General features: G+C 43.5%; 1 protein-coding gene across 1 annotated transcript in view; it reads left to right on the top strand.

Annotated features, from left to right (window-relative positions):
• Window positions 1–19410, top strand: part of ELMO1 (engulfment and cell motility 1) — a 90960-nt gene that overhangs the window by 59189 nt on the left and 12361 nt on the right. The window contains exons 2-4 of the mRNA XM_060247647.1: window positions 7978–8141; window positions 10651–10763; window positions 14135–14242. Of these exons, the coding sequence (XP_060103630.1) occupies window positions 7981–8141; window positions 10651–10763; window positions 14135–14242 (382 nt within the window). The 5' untranslated portion in view covers window positions 7978–7980. The remainder of the gene's footprint in view (window positions 1–7977; window positions 8142–10650; window positions 10764–14134; window positions 14243–19410) is intronic.

Raw genomic sequence — 19410 nt, 5'->3', positions numbered from 1 at the left:
AGCCAAATCCTTCATGCAAAATGCAGTGGCACATCTATGTTGGCGTGCATTCAGCCGATGCTATGCAAATTGCACTGGCTGCCTATTGAGTACCAGATCCGGCCCATGCTTACAGTATTAACCTTCAATGCCCTATGCTTTGGAACCAACATATCTGCAGGACCACCTCTCTCTCTATGTGCCCCTAAGAGTTATATCCCCTGCTGAGCTACATCTGCTGGTAGTCCCCAGCCTGAATGATCTCTGCTTAGCCTCAAACAGGGCTGGGGCATTTTCCATCCTAACCCAAACCTGGTGGAACATGCTCCCACTCAAGATCAGGGCCCTGCAGGATATAGTGCAATTCAGATGGAGCTGTTCTGCCAGGCCTTTGGTGAGGCAGCAGACACCAGATGACTTTGGCCTCCCCTGCCCACACTGCCCAGGTGAACTGCTTTCAAGAACCATCCTGGCGTCTGCTGAATGGGCTCTGCTGTTCGTTTTTATATGCCCTGAACCATTGGGAGGCATTGGTGGGTGCCAGAGATGGTGTTGTGCTGTACTGATTTTAAACATTTTAATTTGTTATGAATTGTATTTCTCTGTACTGCTGCTTGATTGTTGTGGCCACCCCTGAGCCCACTTGCGGCGAGGGTGGAATATAAATCCAATGATGAATAAATAAAATCCTCCTGTAATTTGGGGGGGGGGAGCTGTTTCCGAATGGGCAAATCTAAACAAGGTGCTTCATGGCATGTCTTGAAGCAAAAGGATTGGCTGTTTGCTGTAGGGAGGAAACGGGTACCGAGCGACACATTGTTAGACCCAGCATCCATGGGAAGCATGTTGGAAATCACTGGTCTTATAGTTGAAAAGGTTAATTATATCTTTTTGCATTGTTTCAATGATCTGTGCTGAAGAGGTAGCCAAGTGAACAAGCAACCTTACAAGAATTCTATGGGTCAAAAAAGTACCAAAGCAGAATGCGTTCCTTTCAAAACTATTAATCTCTCCCTCCCACCCCCCAGTGCCAAAGTGGAGTACATTTGACTGGAAGTCTACCAGCTCTAGACAAACACAGATTTTTTAAATAACTAAATTTGTCTCTTAATTGGAAAACCTTAATTGTCTCTTAATTGGAGAAAGTTAAATAGAATCATTTTTTCATTTGTATTTATAATTATTGTCAAAAAGGCAGAAATAAAAGGACAAAGCTAAACGACATTCTGAAAATCTGGTCTGGCTTGTGTTTACTCCTGGATGAGGGATAAGCAACATGATTTTATTCCAGGATTCTCTGGAGTATTTTTGTTAGTACTTTAAACACTTATCATATTGCATCCAGTCCTAATATCCAGTGAACATGTTTCAAATTGTTTCAGTGAGCTCTGATTCTTGTTATTTCTGCTGAAAAAAATGCCATTATTTCAATTTTGGAATAAGATGCAAGGGGAGCAGGGGGGGTCAAATTGTTCTAATACTTGCCTCTTTTGCCTCTAAATTAACTGAAAACTGCAGAAATTAACTGAAAACTGCAGAAATAATCCTGGAAATGGTCTGTTGATGTCACCTCTTGCCAGGAGATATTACTTTGTTTTATAGAGTTTTTCTTCTTTAAAAAATTGCCCTTAATTTTCACACATTCGCAAACCCATGTAACAAAATGAACACCGTTTACCAGGGACACCAAAGTTATGGATAAATTATACTTATTTGGTTCCACTTTCACATGGTATTCCATATGTGGGTCTGAATGCGGGTTCTGTGCAGATGCAGCATGCTTGCAGATGTAGGAGGATTGTCTTCCAGATCTCATAAATTAAGATATAATTGACCATGTTCTTGTATTGCATTGTGTTGCCATCCCATTCACACCCAACAACTTGCCATTCTCCCACAAGAAAAGACAAAGTTTGAGTTCAATGGCACCTTTCAGATCAACAGTTTAAATCTGGGCATAAGCTTTTGCGTGCATCTGAGGAAGTTTACATACACAGGAAAATTTATACCCAGAATTAAACTTCGTTGGTCTTAAAGGTACTATTGGACTCAAGCTTTGTGCTGCTGCTTCAGACCAGTAGAGCTACCCACCTGAATCTGTAAGAAAAGACAGTGTTTGATAGTCTCCTAAGAAACAGCAGTCTGTAGAAGAACAGTGGGCCACTACCTTCCATATGGGCCATCAGGTGAGAACTTATAATAGGACCATTCTCCAAATGAGATGCTTCCTTCAGATGTTAGGTAGGTCATCACCAGAGATGGAGCTTTCTTTGGTTTATGCTACTCTTTGTTTTGTGGCCTTTTAATAATTGCTTTTGGACATCAGGTTGTTCTCTTAGGTTACCATTTTAATTGGTTTCATTGCTGTTGTTCTTATAAATGATGTTGGTCTCCACCTTGACACTACTTGTATCAAAAGATGGGCTGCGGCTGTTTCAAGAAATTAATGTCTCATGGAAGAATGGGAACGTGGTATTCCATATGTGGGTCTGAATCCATGCCTGCATTTCTAAAAAGTTTGTCCCTTGAATTGGGCTTCTTAAGATCACCAAGGATGAGTCTTGCCAAGGTTTTCAGGGCCAAACTGTGGGCCTGTGAAGCAGCATCAACTTACAGCTGACTTACAGCGATCACAGGGCAAGTGAGAAGCAGAGGTGGTTTGCAATTGCCTTCCTCTGCAGAGTCTCCCTTGGTGATCTGCCATCCAAGTACCTACCCTGCTTAGCTTCCAAGATCTGGTGAGACTGGGCTATCCCATGATGCCTTCCTTCTCCTAGGGCTAAACTACACATTTTATGTGAGTTAGATGTGGCTTTTAAAATGACATTCTCTAGACCTTGCTCACTTTTTTCACAGCTACCTGGCAGTTGCAGGGAACATCATTTTAAAAATCATCAGGAGTCCAGTTCTATTTAGACTGTGATGTTCTTAGTGAGGAGCTAATAGCATAACTTTGGGCTTACATGTGCAGAGCATAATTCAAGTACAGCTTTCAAGTTATACAAACAACTCCCTGCTGGGATTCTTTCATCTAGAAGTGCAGGAAGAAAGGAAGAGCCCTCCCTCTCCCATGTCACAGTTCCAAGCTGAATCAGGCTCCTGTAGACTTTAAAAATGACTTTCCCTGCAGCTTCTGTGTGGCTATGGGGAAAGTGAGTCAGGTCCAGGAAAACCCAGACCCAACTTAACAAAAAATGTATCAAGGAATTTTGCCTTTAGTCATCTTACAGTGGCTTGAAACTGTTTTCTGGCCCAAATGGCCTTTTCACACCTCATAACATGGGACAGATTCACCAGGTGCCTCTTTCTAAGCAGACCCCACTAAAATGAGTTGCAACATGCAGTTGTGCTTATCTGGTTTGCTGTTCTTGACGTCCTCTACCTTTTGGTTTTCAGTTTTGATTCTGCTTTATTCTCCCCCCCCTTTTTCATGTGGTAAATCTGTGAGGGATATATTTTAAACACTTCCTTAACTAATAGAAGAGTTATAAGCAGATAGCTACTTCAAAGTATATAATTTCGTCAGTATGCAGAGCGGTGCAATAGAATATGATATACCATTGTTTTGGCACACTGCCCGGATATCACATTTCCTTCCCTTCCCCCATGTTAATTAACTGCTATCTCTGGAGTTTTCTCCTGGTTAAATAATTAATATGCAGATTTACAGCTCTTGCTTTGCTGTATTTCATTTCAGTTCTCTTGTTTGAAATGTTTATGGTTCTGCTTCAAATCCTTTCTTGATTTTGCTCTTGTTTTAGGGTCTATTCCCTTATAAATATAGAACAGTTAACAAATAGATGTTTGCATGTATGCTTATTTTGCGCTTCAGGCCACAAAAAACTCCTAAAGGAGGATTAACTACAGCATATAAAATGAAGTTTTTTTTCATTCAGGTGAAGGCAAGGAAATAATGAAACTCAATCTCTCTTTATTTGGTAATTCAAAGCTTTGCACACTGTCTCTCTGTTGCTGACCATTTCTGCACAAGTGCAAACCTCTGTTGGTATTCTTAAGTAATCCAAGTTTGTAAAACTTTGCACACAACTTTTTGCCTCCCCAGGAGTAGATCTGAATGTAATGCCTCATTACTCCACGTTTTCTGAATCTACTTTTTCTGAACTTTTCCCCCTTCAAATCTAAACTCGCAGTTTTCCAGTGAGGAATTCCCCATTTTGAATTTTGTTTCCTGCCACCCTTTTGTGTTGTTAGTGTTACATATTCACCCCACCTTCTCCCCACCGCCCACAGGTTGTACCCTGAGCAATCTGCTAATTTTTTTAAAGCGTAATGTTGATTATGTCACAACACAAATAGTTTTATTATAATATAGCAACCTTATAACATTGGGACAAAATGGGCAATAAGGTTTTATGTAGCCTTATCCATCTGTGGAGTTCCTTTTCTTTTTGGGGGAGACTAGGTTTTGTCACCTCGCACTTGTATTGTTTCTTCATTCTCTCCCCCCCCCCCCCGTCCCTATAGGTCCCAGTGTGTTTTCAATGACAATTCAGTCTTTTAAACATCTAAAAATATTGGAATTATATAATTGATCTGATAATCATGGGAACTTAATGTGTGCAGTGTTTCATTTAGCATGCTTCATAATTATTGAATAACACTGTTATGAATTGGTGTATCCAATTGGATGATTGCGAATGGAATACTATTTCCATTAGGATTTGTGGGAATCTTCACTGACCATTTTCTTAGATGATGACTAAAGAAAAACGGGGGACATTTGAAATGACGGCAACCATGCAATTCCCCGCAATTCTTCCAGCCTTTTTTACAATGCTGTGATTTTATAACATTACTGTATATGCGCAAACGAGGGGGTTCCGTCTCTGATGAAGTGCATGATGGAACATTCAGTATGCTTTGTGATTATTGAAATACACTGTTATTAATTGGTGTATCCAGTCCGATGATCATCAGCCATTTTCTAAGTTGTTGACTAAGGAAGAGCAGGGGATAAAGTCAGAGCATCAGCTAGGGATTCAACTAGCCAGGAAACAATGAAGTGTGGCAACACTGAAGTGTGGAAAAGGTCTCTCTCTCCTTTTCTGGGTTCCTGTATGGAGTAAGTTTTGGTTTTAATTTTCTGTACTGAACCCAACTCTGTTCTTGCCCTCAACTTCCATACTAGGGCACGAAAGCAAAGGAGTCAGGAACGAAGAGACCAATGTTCGTTATATGGCCAGTGTAACAGTCATCTTTTGAGTAGCATCTTCATTTGAGGACAAGAAGATGTGGGGTCTAGGTGTTACAAGCGAAGCATGTCCATTTGTCATAATAAAATGGGTTTATACAAGTACTCTCCATTTCTACTACCTTGACTTTCCCATGTTGCCTACTGCTGATCTTTCCAGTAGCACTACCAGTTCCTTCCTATTGATCAGGAATAGGAGATGCTAGAGGGAATGCTGTTTATTATTGTTGTTGTCGTCATCATTATTACTTTCCACTTTTATACCTTCCCCATAGACAAGGCTCAGGGTGGTGGATAACAAAAAATAAAACAACCATATTCATATTAATATAAGATGAAAATATTAAAATTACAGTGGTCAACTTAATTAAGATGGCAGTCAGAAACTTCTAGCTGTAACACCACCTTGCAGAGTAGGGGGCAGGGGGTGAGACTGCCAGCCTGTTGGATGCCACTGCTGCTCTCGACCAAATGCCTGGCAGAACATCTCTGTCTTACATTTCTGTTGTTGCAGCTGTTATGGCAGCATCTGATGGAATGAGTTCCTGTATTGTGAAAAAGGGAGAAAAGTACTTCTTTCTCTAGAGAAGGTAGAGAAAACTACTTTGAGTTCTCACAATACCAAGAACTCATGGGCATTCGATGAAATTAATGAACAGCAGGCTTAGAAGAGATAAAGGCAAGTATTTCTTCACCCAAAGAGTAGTTAATGCATGGAATTAACTGCTGCAGAAGTGGTGGTGGCTATGACCGCCCTACACCACTTAAGGCGACTTATGGCGACCCCAGCCCCTCCTGCCAACTTTATTTCTTCTTTCTGGTTTTACCTCACGACTAATGAGTAAAGGGGATGGGTATAATAAAGATTTCTAGTCTCTTCGGGTTTCTCTTTTATTTTCAGAGAGACGGATAACTATGTATGTAGGGGACCACTGCTGATTTGCTGCTGATTCCAAATACTCAGGCACCAGAGAACTTAACAGTTAACCACAGATTTTTATTTACGCACAGTCTTCAGCTGGGGGGAAGGGATGCATTTACATAGGCTATTTTGTATCTTGGATGAATAACAGTTGCTTAACAGTTCAGGCTTTACAATACAGAGGTTCACTGAGGTATCTCAGGGTCCACAGTTCTTATATTCTTCACTCTCCAAACTCTAATTAGGTTGGCCTCTTGGGCTTTATGTGTCTGGTCTTTTGAGTCGACTGGTGTGTCTGCTCCCAGCCCTCCTGACTCCCTCAGACCCACATCTCTCCCTCAGCAACCTTGTTAGTTCTTAAGAGTAGTATAGATATTTCTGTGACCACTCAGGTCTTTCACTGTGACACTCGATTGTCACTCTCAGCCACCTGGCTGTCCCCACAGAGCTAGCAGCGAGCTTCACTTCACCAGAAGTCTCTTCACAGTTCTTTGTATCAGCTCTCTCTTCAGCTCTCCTGCTGACCATATATTGCCCACTTCAACTGTCTCCCTCTGACAGTTGCTGACAGTTGACTCTCCAGCCGTTATCTGTCACTCACTCATCCTGAGAGTTCGAGCACTCCGGCCCCCACCCTCAGATCACATGACTCAGACTCCCTCTTAGCTTTTCTATTAACCCTTCCAATTCCGTCACAGTGGCTACAAGCTTCAAGAGGTTTTTGGATAAACATCTTCAAGAGGTTATTGGATAAATATATGGATCAGAGGTCCATCAGTGACTATTAGTCACAAGGTATAGATAGGCAGTGATGCTCTGTATTCTTGATGCTTGGAGGCAACAGTGGGAGGGTTTCTAGAGTTCTGGCCCTGCTGGTGGACCCTCTTGATGTCACTTGGATTTTGGCAACTGTGTGACATAGAGTGTTGGACTGGATGGACCATTGGCCTGATCCAAGATATATTCTCTTATGTTCTGATATTTGTAAGTGGCTTTGAATTCTGTCATCCTGCCTTGCCACCTGGACAGCACAGCAGATACATCTCTGGAACAGCCAAGACATCCCAATTGTAGGTCGTAGCACTCAGGTGGCAATGGTGGGCCTGACCCAGTGCCTATTATCCTTTTGACTGGCGGTGGTGCTTGAACTAGAAAGGCAAGCAAGGGAGTAGGAAACCCTCCACAGAGTTATTTCCTTGATCCTTCTGGGATTTAGATAGGCAAAGGAAGATGCCTTGTTTCAAAGAAGGCAGCTTTGCTTTAGGAGATAAACTTTTTAAAAGGAGTAGATGTATGAAGGAAATTTTCATTTTTTGCTTTTGCTGGCAGAACCAGGAAAAGGGAAACTGGCTCGTTTTTGCATCAAATCTCACTACAGTTTCAAGCAAATATCTGGAGAATCTCCTTAACTGGATTCCCTGTTGAAAAGAAATTGGTGCCTGCTGCATGGGAACTGGGGAGGTGTTTCCCCTCACCAGCATTCAGCTGACAATAGCACAACCACAGTCCATATTACAAGCATGCTGTTTATGATTATGCAACGGAGGGGGGAGATAGCATTGCAGTTGGATGGCTGGGGTAGAGCAATAAATCTTTGCAGCAAACCTGAAGGGAATATACCTGGATCTTCTGCAACGAAAGAGAAAGAACTGCGTATTTATTGCTCAGAAAGGAGTATGTTTACTGGTCGCTCCCAGTCTGGGATGGTAAAAATGTGTCTGGCTTCATTTATAAAGCGAAATTGGTGTCAGAATGTGTTAACAGTACCAACTCGTGAGCTGTTTCTGCAATGAAGTTGTGCTTCAAGTGCCAAAGGAGAGGGCTACTCCTCCAGAACTGATGTCTTTTTTTTTTCCCTCCACAGGTAATGCAAGTGGTGAAAGAGCAAATAATGAGAGCACTGACCACAAAGCCTAGTTCTCTGGACCAGTTCAAAAGTAAACTTCAAAACCTAAGCTACGCAGAAATTTTGAAAATCCGTCAGTCTGAGAGGATGAACCAAGAAGACTTCCAGTCTCGTCCAATTTTGTAGGTGTCCCCTCAATGTCTTCTTCCTTTCTCTCCTCCTCCTCCTTTGAAGGTCTAGCAAATGTGGATGACATTTGTGCACTCTTTAGGAAAAACCCCAGGGAACACAGAGACGCAGGGACAGTGTTCAAAGAAAGTGGGGCGGCTGTGTCTGCTTGGAATGAATTCATTCTCTTTTTCAGGAATAAAGAAATGCTTCTTTTGTGTTCACCTAAAGTTGGTTCTGCTGCTCCCTGTAGGGCTCAAACTAGTTTATTTGCAGCAAACAATGCTTTGACATTTTCACCCTTTGTGTGCGTGTCCTTTTCTTTCTCCCTGAATTTTTCTCTCCTGCCCAGTTCCTCGTGGAAAACAAAATGTCACCCACATTGAACCAGACTAAATGCAGCCTGGAGCAGAAGCAGGCAGCCAAAGGGACTCTCTGAGAACAGATTTGTGCTTCTGTGCTGTCCCCGATGCCTTAACGCCTAAATGGCTTCTGGTTTGCATATGCTAACAGATATCCACTGTTCCTTTCACACTGATTTGTGCTATTGGACTGTGGAGGTAGATTTCCAGCCTTTTTAAAAGAAACTCTATATTAACTGGCATGACATAGTGACCAGTTGTCCATGGCAGATCCCAGCCCCACATAAGGAGTTAAACAGAAACCTCTTTGCATGCAAACTGTGAAGCTGATAAATTTTGCCCATTACAAAGCAATGGTTCTTGACTTGCAGCCAGTTTTATTTTGAAATTTTAGTCTTTGTGTATTCCTAACAAATCTGAGCCCAGCTGAAAACTGATTGTCGAGCCAACCGATGGCTGCCATTGACAGCATGTGAAATCAACTTTAAATGCATTTTCTGCCTGAGGGATTCATACCAAACCAATTTTTTAAGATCCTGGGGTGAGGATGATGTAGTTTTTGAGGATGTATGATATGAATTCTGGATGCACTTTTTCAAGGCCTTCATTTTGCTGTTTAATCATAAAACAGGTTTGATCTGAAACTTGGTATCAAAGCTCACTGGCCCACTTCTATGTATATAATTATAGGAGTCAAAGGTTTGTTGATACCGTTGCTGCTGTGGTTCTTGGATTCATCAGTATTTAATCAGCATTTAAACTTGATATCACTGCTAAGTTTTTTAAATTGCAAAACAGAAATGGCATTTAGGAACAACGAAGGAAAAGAGTCACTCCTCCCCTTCCCGGGTTTGTAAATCATGATACAATGGCTGTTCAGGAGTGCTCTGCCTTTCAGCAGTACAACCCTTTGAATGACTGTAGCTGTAAATGGTTAAACAGACCATATACTAGGAATGCCTACTAAGGACACAAAAAGCCATTGCCTCGAAAGTGTGATGAGTGGCTTGAGTCAATGATACGCTAGTGTATATAGAAAACTAGGGATATACCCAGAGCTGTGCCTTAGTGGGAGAGCATCTGCTCTGCATTCAGAAGGGCCCAGATTCAGTTCCTAGCATTTCCAGTGATGGGATCAGGTAGCTGGTGATGTGAAAGACAGTTGCCTGAGACCCTGGAGAGCAGCTGCCAATCATAGTAGACAATAACTGAACTTGACGGACAAGGGTGCGACTCAGTATAAGGCAGCTTTATGTGTTTGCAGTCTTAGTACTGTGACGATGAATTGATTGTCCAATTGGCATTTGAGTGTGAGGAATAAAAACATTCACTCAAATACATCATATCTAGGCATGGGCACAAACCGATGCACAAAATGCAATTTGTACATAATCAGGCCGATGTGTGGTTTGTTCTGAACCAGTTCAGACCTTGGTGGTTTGTTTGGTTTGTTTTTGCAGTTCATTTTCCCAGACAGCCTGCTGCCGATTCTATCAGTTCCTAGGCAACACTGGGGGTGGACTCCTGGGAGCTCTAGAAACCCCCATGGCAGTTGTTCATAGCTTGATTGGCTGCTTCAGGAGCCAATTACAGAGCTCCCATTCTGCAGCACAAAGAGAGAAGAGTGAGAGCTGAAACTGAGCTTTCCTGGGGGCACCTCCTTGGGGGTAGGGGGGCTACAACTCAGACATTCCAAATCCAATCTTCACCAAACTTAGCAGGCAGGTGGAGGAGAGCCTGCTGAAGACTCGCGGTGAGTTTTACACCTCTTGAACCAAACGAACCACAGACCAGTTCAGAAATCAAATGAATAATGAAATGAAATGAGCCACCATTTCTCCAGTTTGTGCCCATGCCTAGTTATATCTGATTTTCTAGTGTATTACTTAGTTCAGAGTGTTAGAAAGCAACCCTCTCTCTTTGCTGTTACAAACAATGGGAACACTGCAGAGGCTCCCCTATAGCACTGTCAGGATAAGTGATTGGACCAAAGTGAAGATACACTGCAGAGTTCTAATTCTGGTGCCATCCAATAAAGTAGGTGATTACAGCAAAACCTACCTACATAGAAGCTACGTACTACAAAAGATATTCTGACTCCAAAGACAATCAGGTTAGATTTGACTATGTCTGTATTTGTTTGCTTACATTTTTCCTTCAGGGAGTTAAAGGAGAAGATTCAGCCTGAAATTCTCGAGCTGATTAAGCAACAGCGTCTGAATCGTCTTGTTGAGGGGACCTGCTTTAGGAAACTCAACAGTCGACGGCGGCAAGGTAAAACATTAGTTGTTTTACTGACTGGGGCCCATGAGATAAATAATGGGGGAACTTCCACCACCACACTACCCATGGTACAGTAGTTGACTAGCTGGCCCTGAATCTAAGTTAGACAATGAAGGAGGGATGTGGTTTGTCTCTCTGTCCCTATTCTTTGTGGTGGAGTTGTGAGTGAATTTGGTTTAGAGAATGCATGCTCCATGCCATGCATCACCCAATCTTAATTTCTCTTCTTGTCCATGGATTCAGTGAACTGTTAGGGCCTCTATCCCCTTTGCAGATTAAACAACTGAGGGGGATGGGTATGAATGAAAGCTTTGCTTGCAGTCAAAGATCATTAAACATAAGAGTACAACCAGGGGGATCAGTATGCAATTAGAATTGATGGTAGCATTTTTTGTCCAATCAGGGCTGGTCCAAGTACTATGCAAACCTAGGGAATCACCTAGGATGCCAGATCTTGAGCATTGCCAAAACAATGATAAGGGACCTCCTTTTTCCTATGTACCTTTCTCCTAGAAGCCAAAGGGAAGCTAATTCCCACCACGGTTGCTGCTGCAGAGGGAAATAATCATAGAACAAAAGAAGCATTGCGGCAAATAGAAGCTGTAGCAAAGGCAGTAAATCCTATTCCATTGCCACAATGTTCCCTCTACGCTGTGGAGTGTTGTGAGCAAAAATTCTACTTTGTGAGCTACTGCATAAATTAGTTTGCTCTGGAGCCGTTTTCCCTGAGCTATGACAAAAATGTGTGAGCCAGAGGCTAAAAAAATGTGAGCTAGCTCACACTAACTCAGCTTAGAGGGAACCTCAGTCCTCACAAGAGGAGGAGGAGGTGGCTGGAGGAGAAGCAGCAGATATGGCATGTCTCTCAAACCTGAGAAGCTGCAGATCACCACACTCCCCTTCTTCCTCTCCCAGCCCTCCTTGCTCACTTTGCTGGTTAAGCCAAGCAGCAGCCCCTCATCATCACCTGAGAAGGAGCTGTCTCTTGTCAGGTCTCCCTTCCACCCACTGGGGTAGGAGTTTTCCCACCTTCTCCCCCTGTGAAATTGAGCTCCCACTGGAGGAAAATGGCATCCATGTCATGGGATTCATGCATGCATGGTGATTTGAGGGTAGGTTCCCTCTCCCAGAAGGAAGATGGCAGTTGTGTTAGTGAATTCATGTATGCACAGTGATTTGAGGATAGATTCTGTAACTCTGAACAAGACAACTGCCATCAAGAGGAGAGATGGAGAGCTAGAGCGTCAGCATGCATGCACAGCCACTCCCAATAGCAGACTGAGAGAGTCTGCACTGCCAGCCCTAGGTAGGCAGAAGCAAGGGTGAGAGCAACCGTTGTTTGCTTCAGCCACCCCACCCAGTGAGGATGGCTCCTCCCACCATGTTCACACACGACCTCCCACTGGAGGCTGGGCTTGGCTCAGCCATGGCCACTCTCCCATTGTGGCATGCCTGCCTGTGGTAGCACAGCAGGACAGTACACTTTGGGCCTGCACCTCCCCACCATTTCCTCAGGGGAGTGTTGATCAGGGCGAAGGAAGACCCACACTCCCACAGGAGATCCCACAGGCTGCCTGGAATGCCAAGATGGTATAAAAGTCTCTACAATGTCATCCAACAGGGATGCATCTCCACGCGCACACACCATGGTGATCCAGACTTTACCCATATTTGCCCTGTTGCTGGTACATGCACTAGTACTGCTGCCATGAGGAGGCACGTCTCATCACCCCAATGGATACACTGGCGCTTCTGATTCCAGACAGCTTGAAGGGAAGCTTGGCACTAACTTGCTTCTAGAGTTTTCCCAAAAAGCCTGTGGCCTGGCCTGCCTCCAGATCTCATGTCTCTTTGCCATGATTCTTTCAGCTTCATAGTTGTCAGAGCCCTGTGCTATCTTGGAATGATTTGGAAATACATGCCGCACACATCCCTCTTTAATCATTTAGGATAACATAAGATGATAGGAGCCCTCAAAAAGTAAAATGGTATCTCCAGTTTCACCACCCTTCATTTACCTTTCCCTCTCCACCCTGTGTTAACTGGCACTCCTGTGCCCTCAGCACTTTGTGACTCCCAGAAGTCAGTGAGGGAATCTCTCTTTTAAAGGAATTCATATAGTTTTTTTCTGCACACCCAGTGAGAAAGGAGAAAAGTTTATTATTTTGTTTTTAAATGTAGGCATTCAAAAATATAGAAGCCCCAGCCCCTGAAGGGCTGTATATCTCCCTGATGGACATAGGACCTACTAGAGTGATAAAACCTGATGGGAAGGGAGGGACCCTTTCCATTCAGATTTGGTGTGGTTTTTCTGGAGGATTTAGAACAAGTATTAAACTTCCTGTTAAACATCAGTTCTGCTTTAGAGGTCTCTCCTGTGTATAGAGATTGATGATGGATTCTTTGCCTGGCTTCAATTAAATGATCTTCTGAGATCATCTTAGCCTCTTAGAATTGGAGATCTGCTACTCCATTTTCCTAAAATGGCTTCTGTTTGGGGCACAGTGCCTCTCTTGAGGTTAAACATTTCATTCTGCTTGTGGTAACCACCAGTGCCGAATATCTATTTGCCGAGGGCATTGCAGTTCATAAGAAATTTCCACAAGTCGCTGTCTGAAGCTGGTGGTTACCTCAAGTCAAAGGAAGCACAGAAACAATACAAGTGTTTTCTGAGGTAAAAGTAATTATGTAAATTCTTAACAGATAAATGGCAATGTTACTAGAGATTGTATTTGTTTCACTATGGTTGTCCAATCAGGAGAAGTGGGCAAAAGGCATCCAGTCATTTTCCCACAGACAATAGCTGTGGGGAGTAAGTTTGTCGATGATAAAGTAGCCACCAGCTGTTTGTTGATGTTCCTTTCAGATGGGCAAAAGAGAGAGCCATAGTTCTGGTCTAACAAATTGCATTTTTGACAGAAGCTCATTAAAGGTAGGGCCTTTTTTATTAAACAGAGGTGCTGTGAGGAAGAGGATTGGTTTTGGCTCTCTTCATCTCAAAAGGGGAATTGGCTGACCCTGACCTTGTACGCTACTGGCAGTGGTGGGCTGAGCCTGCCAAAAAATATTATTAGCAGCAGCAACTTTTGACAAACACTTTTAAGAAGAATTATAGTGCAAGAAGATGGAGGTGGTGGGAGATGTAAATTCACATGTCATCTTCAGAAAGGGCTCGAATGCAAAATCAGGGATGCAGCTTTTCACAGGAGCAGGGGAGGGGTCCCCTCTGCATATCTATTGTGAAATCTTCCTTCTTTTTCACAATGTGACAGTGGTTTCATTTCTTGCTGGGTTGTGTTTTCTTAGTGTGGAGAGATGTTACTGTTCTTCTTTTTTTTACAAATTTCTGTTTGTTTTGTCAGACAAGTTTTGGTATTGCCGACTCTCGCCCAACCACAAAGTTTTTCATTATGGAGACTTAGAAGAGAGTCCCCAAGGAGAGGTTCCTCATGATTCATTGCAGGACAAGCGTAAGTATTTGAGATCTAGCAAGTCTCCTATGGCTGATTTTTATGTTCTGTACATTACCACCAGAGCAACCCTGTGGCACAGAGTGGTAAAGCTGCAGTACTGCAGTCCAAGCTTTGCTCACGTCCTGAGTTCGATCCCGGTGGAAGCTGGGTTCAGGTACTCAGCTCAAGGTTGACTCAGCCTTCCGTCCATCTGAGGGCAGTAAAATGAGTACCCAGCTTGCTGGGGGGAAAAGTGTAGATGACTGGGGAAGGCAATGGCAAACCACCCCGTAAAAAGTCTGCCATGAAAGCGACCTGATGTGACATCACCCCATGGGTGCACAGGGGACTACCTTTATCTTTACATGACCACCAAGTTGAACAAACATATGAACGTATGAAGCTGCCTTATACTAAATCAGACCCTTGGTCCATCAAAGTCAGTATTGTCTTCTCAGACTGGCAGCGGCTCTCCAGGGTCTCGAGCTGAGGTTTTTCACGCCTATTTGCCTGGACCCTTTTTTGGAGATGCCGGGGATTGAACCTGGGACCTTCTGCTTCCCAAGCAGATGCTCTACCACTGAGCCACCGTCCCTCCCTTGTTGAGAAAGTGGGGATTCAAAATGGCAAGGAGGAGAGAAAGCATAAGAACAATGGTGGAAGGAAGGAGAGCAGACTTTCCCTTCAGCAAAGATTTGAAGTGCTGATTAAAGAAATAACAAAAGATTGAGCCTCTGGAAGTTTTGTCTTTCTCCCTTCAAACAAAACCCTTCCCCCCCCCCCCCAGTTTGATTTTCCTAGAAGTTATCAAATGTTGGAGCAAGTAAACCTCTTCTGCCTGCTGGGTTCTGTGAAACTATTTTTTTGGGGGGGGTGCAGGGGGAGGATTCTCAGCACTTTGTCTCCAAGGATATATATTTTTATGTATTTTTACTCCACTTTTCAGTTGATAGGCTCCCCAGATAGTTTACAATTAAGATTGCTTAACATTTTTAGTTAAAGCTGGTTGCTTAGAAGTGCAGTCCCTTTTTTTGCCTTATACAAAGGAAGAAGCATTACCAAATACCACAGTTTGTGCTGTAGCACTGCCAGCACCAGGATGGGATATTCCTAAATACTTGGGCATGGAGCCTGAGAGGTCAGGGTTTGGGAAAGGGAGAGACCCCAGCAGATATGCCGATTCCGTCCTGTGCCTGCTTCGGCGGGGAGGGCGGGATATAAATGCGAAGAATAAATAAACAATAAATAAATAAAATAAATGCTATAAGAGTCCATCCTGCAAAGCAGTCGTTTTCTCAAGGGGAACTAATCTCTGTAATCTGAAGATCAGTAGTAATTCTAGGAAACCTCCAAATTGGCAATCCCTTCTGCTAGCTAGGCCAGGGGCTGGCTGCCTTCCTGGAGGTGCAACACAATAAAAACAAACTTGACAGCACCGGTTTTATTTTGCTTAGAAAAATTATATCCCACCTTTCTTTCAAACAGCAATAGCAACAACAAATTTAAGATGGCCTGCAGATCAGACTAATTAAAATATAGTAGCAGTGCCAAATAATCACAAACCTGCAGAGTCCCACCTCAGGACAGTTATTGCAAAGTGCCTTTTGAAGCAGAAGTGATGCTTTATGTGCTTGGGGGGGATGGGCTCTCGCATGTCCTCAAATGACCGTCCTCAGGAGCAGGCAGCTGCTGACATCTGTCAAGAAGTCCTGCCAGAGCAGATTAACATATGACTACTAGAGGAAGCACTGAAAGATGAAATTCAAGCAAAACCACATTTCTTATTCTTTTGCTCTCCTGCTTATATGCACAGATCGCTGGCAGATCTCCCCACTTCTGAAATTCATCCACTTCACCTTAACTGATGGTTTATATTCAAGAGGAGTTGTTCACAGCAGCCATTTAGCTTAGAAACCTGGTGTAGTGTACCGGCAAAACATACAAGCCTCTGGTTCCAATTCCCCCTTGCCACAAGCTCATTAAGCAGCCCTAGGTAAATCAGTGTCTCAGACCTGGAGTCTCCACCTACCTGGGATGTGGGAATTATTTCACAGGATTCCCTTACAGGATTGTTGTCAGGGCTTGCTGGAAGCCACCGTGGTGCAGTGGTTAAGAGCAGTGGACTCTAATTTAGAGAACTGGGTTTGAGTCCCCACTCCTCCTCCACATGCAGCCAGCTGGGTGGTCTTGGTTCAGTCACAGTTCTCTCAGAGCTGTTCTCTCAAGAGCAGTACTCTCTCAGCCCCACCTACTTCATAGGGTGTCTGTTGTGGGGAGAGGAAGGGAAAGAGATTGTAAGCTGCTCAGTCTCTGATTGAAGGGTGGGGTATACATCCAATCGCCTCCTCCTTCTTCATGAAGCATGCCCAAACAAGCAGTATATGAATGAGAAATATCGTCCAGTAGCAAGGCACTTAGTGTATTGCTTCTCCAAGCAGCGATTCTTCAGCTGTGTCATACTATAAACTATTGGATCGTAACACACTCCAATCTTATAGCTAAAAGGTATGTGCTCCATTCTAAGCTGGGGCCCATCCACTAATTTGAAGAGCCCAAACAGGTCATCCAGTCAGAGGCAATAAGGCTGAAATGTGTTTGTCCTCAGAGAAGGATGCCAAGGTTCTTCCGCTGCTTAAATGAAGTTGGCTGAGAGTTACAGGGTTAAGGAGCAAAGCAGAGCCTCTTGACAGCACCGGTTTATAGTCACACTCGCTTATTTTCATTGCATCACAGATTGGCCTCCAGGCTGTTCCATGGGTTTTTTTACTGCAACCCTTCATCAGAATCTAGGACAGAGTTTAATATCACAGTACTCAAGGCTCTAGCACTGAGAGGAGATGTTAGCTTTTTTTCTCAGGCTTAATTTCGCTTCTGTTCGCTGTGAAATCATGCTGTGTAAATTTTGAATTGATATGGCAAAAAAGAAAAAAAAGGTTAGGCTTCTGGTCCAGTTCTTGCAGACTTTGCATGCTTACGGCAAGATATTAAGTTCTGTCTGAACAGGATGTCAAGAGCTCCAGTTCAGCTTCAAGGGAGCTGCTTCTCCCATTGTAGTGTGGAGGGTAAACAGACCCTACTAACTGTCACCCAGTTCTCAAGCAGTGTCATATTCCATAAAGTAGGATATTAAGTAGTTTTATGCACAGCAGACCATCCCAGCCAGCCTGTCTACCATCACATACCATTGGCAGATATTTTGAGTGGTCAGGGAGAAGGACAGACTCCCATCCAATTTGTAAGTGATTCCCTGTGGTGTGAATCTGATCATATGCAGTCAAGTGAACTGATGTTTCCAAGGTGGAATCAGCTAAAAAGGTCTTAGAAGTAAAAGGAAGACAGTAAGAAGAAGCCTTATCTCAGGAGACTATGTTGTGTGTGAAAAGGAAAGACTTTGTAGCAAGGTAATTAGTTCTCTAGATGGGCAATGCAAAAGCCAGCTTTTGTTCAGGAGGGGATTTCTCTTTAATTAGAACAGGTCTTCATTGAAGGTGTATGCATAGAATTCAGCTCCAAGCAGCGGTGCCTGGTGGATTGTACCCATCAGTGTTTTCATGCATCAGTGTTTTCATGGATGGTCTCCAAAGCACAGCAGTGAGAGGTTTTGGCATTTCATCCTGTGCCCTGGATTGGGGAGGCACCTTTCATTACAATCCCCTCACTTTTGGGCTGGATGCAGAGACAGTTCTGGAACGGCTGAAGGAAAGAACTTGGGAAAGAAGCTTGCAAGGGGGGAAAATGAGGAGAGGTTAGAAGGTCTTTACAGCAAAGTCTTGAGCTGAAGACCCCAGAGGTGACCTCTGCATTGGGAGGGTTACTATAGAAAGAAAATCCATTAACAGTGGCCCTGTACCTTTAACACTTGTCCTTCCAAGCGTATAGTTTGGAAGGTATGACAGCTTGTTTCCTTGAGAGGAGAATTGACTAATAAAATATGTATGCCTGTGCAGCATTCTCCAGAAAGAAAGAGAATAGAAGTAGAGCTGCCAGCTTCAGGTTAGGAAATACTTGGAGATTTAGGGGTTGAACTTTGGGAGGGTGAAGCTTTTGGAGGCCCCTCAGTGGGGTAGAATGCCATACTCTCCACCCTCCAAAGCAGCCATTTCCCCCCAGTTGCCTGGAGATTAGCTATAATACCAGGAGATCTCCAGGCCCTTGGAGGTTGGGAACTCTAAGTGGAACAATAGAGTTTTATAACAGATTTGGAGTCCAGCAGCACTTTTAAGACCAACAAATGTTTATTCAAGGTATGAGCTTTCATGTGCATGCAAAATTCATCAGATACGTAGAAATGGAAGCTAACATTTTATATACAGGCAGTTGCCTCTACATAGGTGAACAGCAGATTAGCATACAACTTAATGAAGATGTTTTGACATATGCAAAAACTAAATAGCATTGCTCTAATCTTGAGAACCAGGTTTGATTCCCTACTTCTCCACATGCAGCTGCTGGATGACCTTGAGTCAAGCCAGAGTTCTCACAGAGTTGTTCTGTCAAAAGCAGTTCTCTCAGTGCTCTCCCAGTTTCACCTACCTCACAGGGTATCTGTTGTGGGGAAGAGAAGGGGAAGGAGATTGTAATCTGCCCTGAGACTCTGAATGAAGGGTGAGGTATAAATCCAGTCTGTTCTTCTTCTTCCCCTTCAATCAGGGACAGGTTTCTCAGGCTTGAATCACTTTACCACTTTCTTTTTACAGCCTGGATAGTGATAGGCTAGTGGCAAACAGGTGATGTGAGGGAGAGCTCCAGCACAAGTCCAGGTCCTGTTAGCATGAGAAGACTTCCCAAAGCAGGAAAAGCAACTTATTGCAGATTGAAGGGGAAAACACCTGGCAGATCATGGTTAGGGGCACGGTGAATTGGTCCATGGTAGTGTTGAGAGGTGAAGAGCATTGTTCCAGTAATGTTTCCTAAATGGTTGGGCATGATGTTTTAACGCAGTACCTGTTTTATTTTTAAAATGCAGTTGACTTGGACCCTTATCCAAATTTTACTGGTCCCCGGACAACTGCATGCGAACAAGTCATAACACAGAAGCCTTTCTGGACAAGAATTGCATGCCATAAATGCACACTTATTGTCATTTTGCTGCAAACAATATGACAAGCTTTTGATAAGAGCCCAGTTCTTTTGAAGAAAGCCCCACCTTCCCCTCAAGACTCTATTGTTGCTGCAGCTGAGAAAAT

This window comes from Heteronotia binoei, chromosome 10 (genome assembly GCF_032191835.1).
Source record: "Heteronotia binoei isolate CCM8104 ecotype False Entrance Well chromosome 10, APGP_CSIRO_Hbin_v1, whole genome shotgun sequence".
NCBI lineage: Eukaryota > Metazoa > Chordata > Lepidosauria > Squamata > Gekkonidae > Heteronotia > Heteronotia binoei.
Note: the sequence above shows the minus strand (reverse complement) of the source record. Positions and strands in the feature narration are given on the sequence as shown.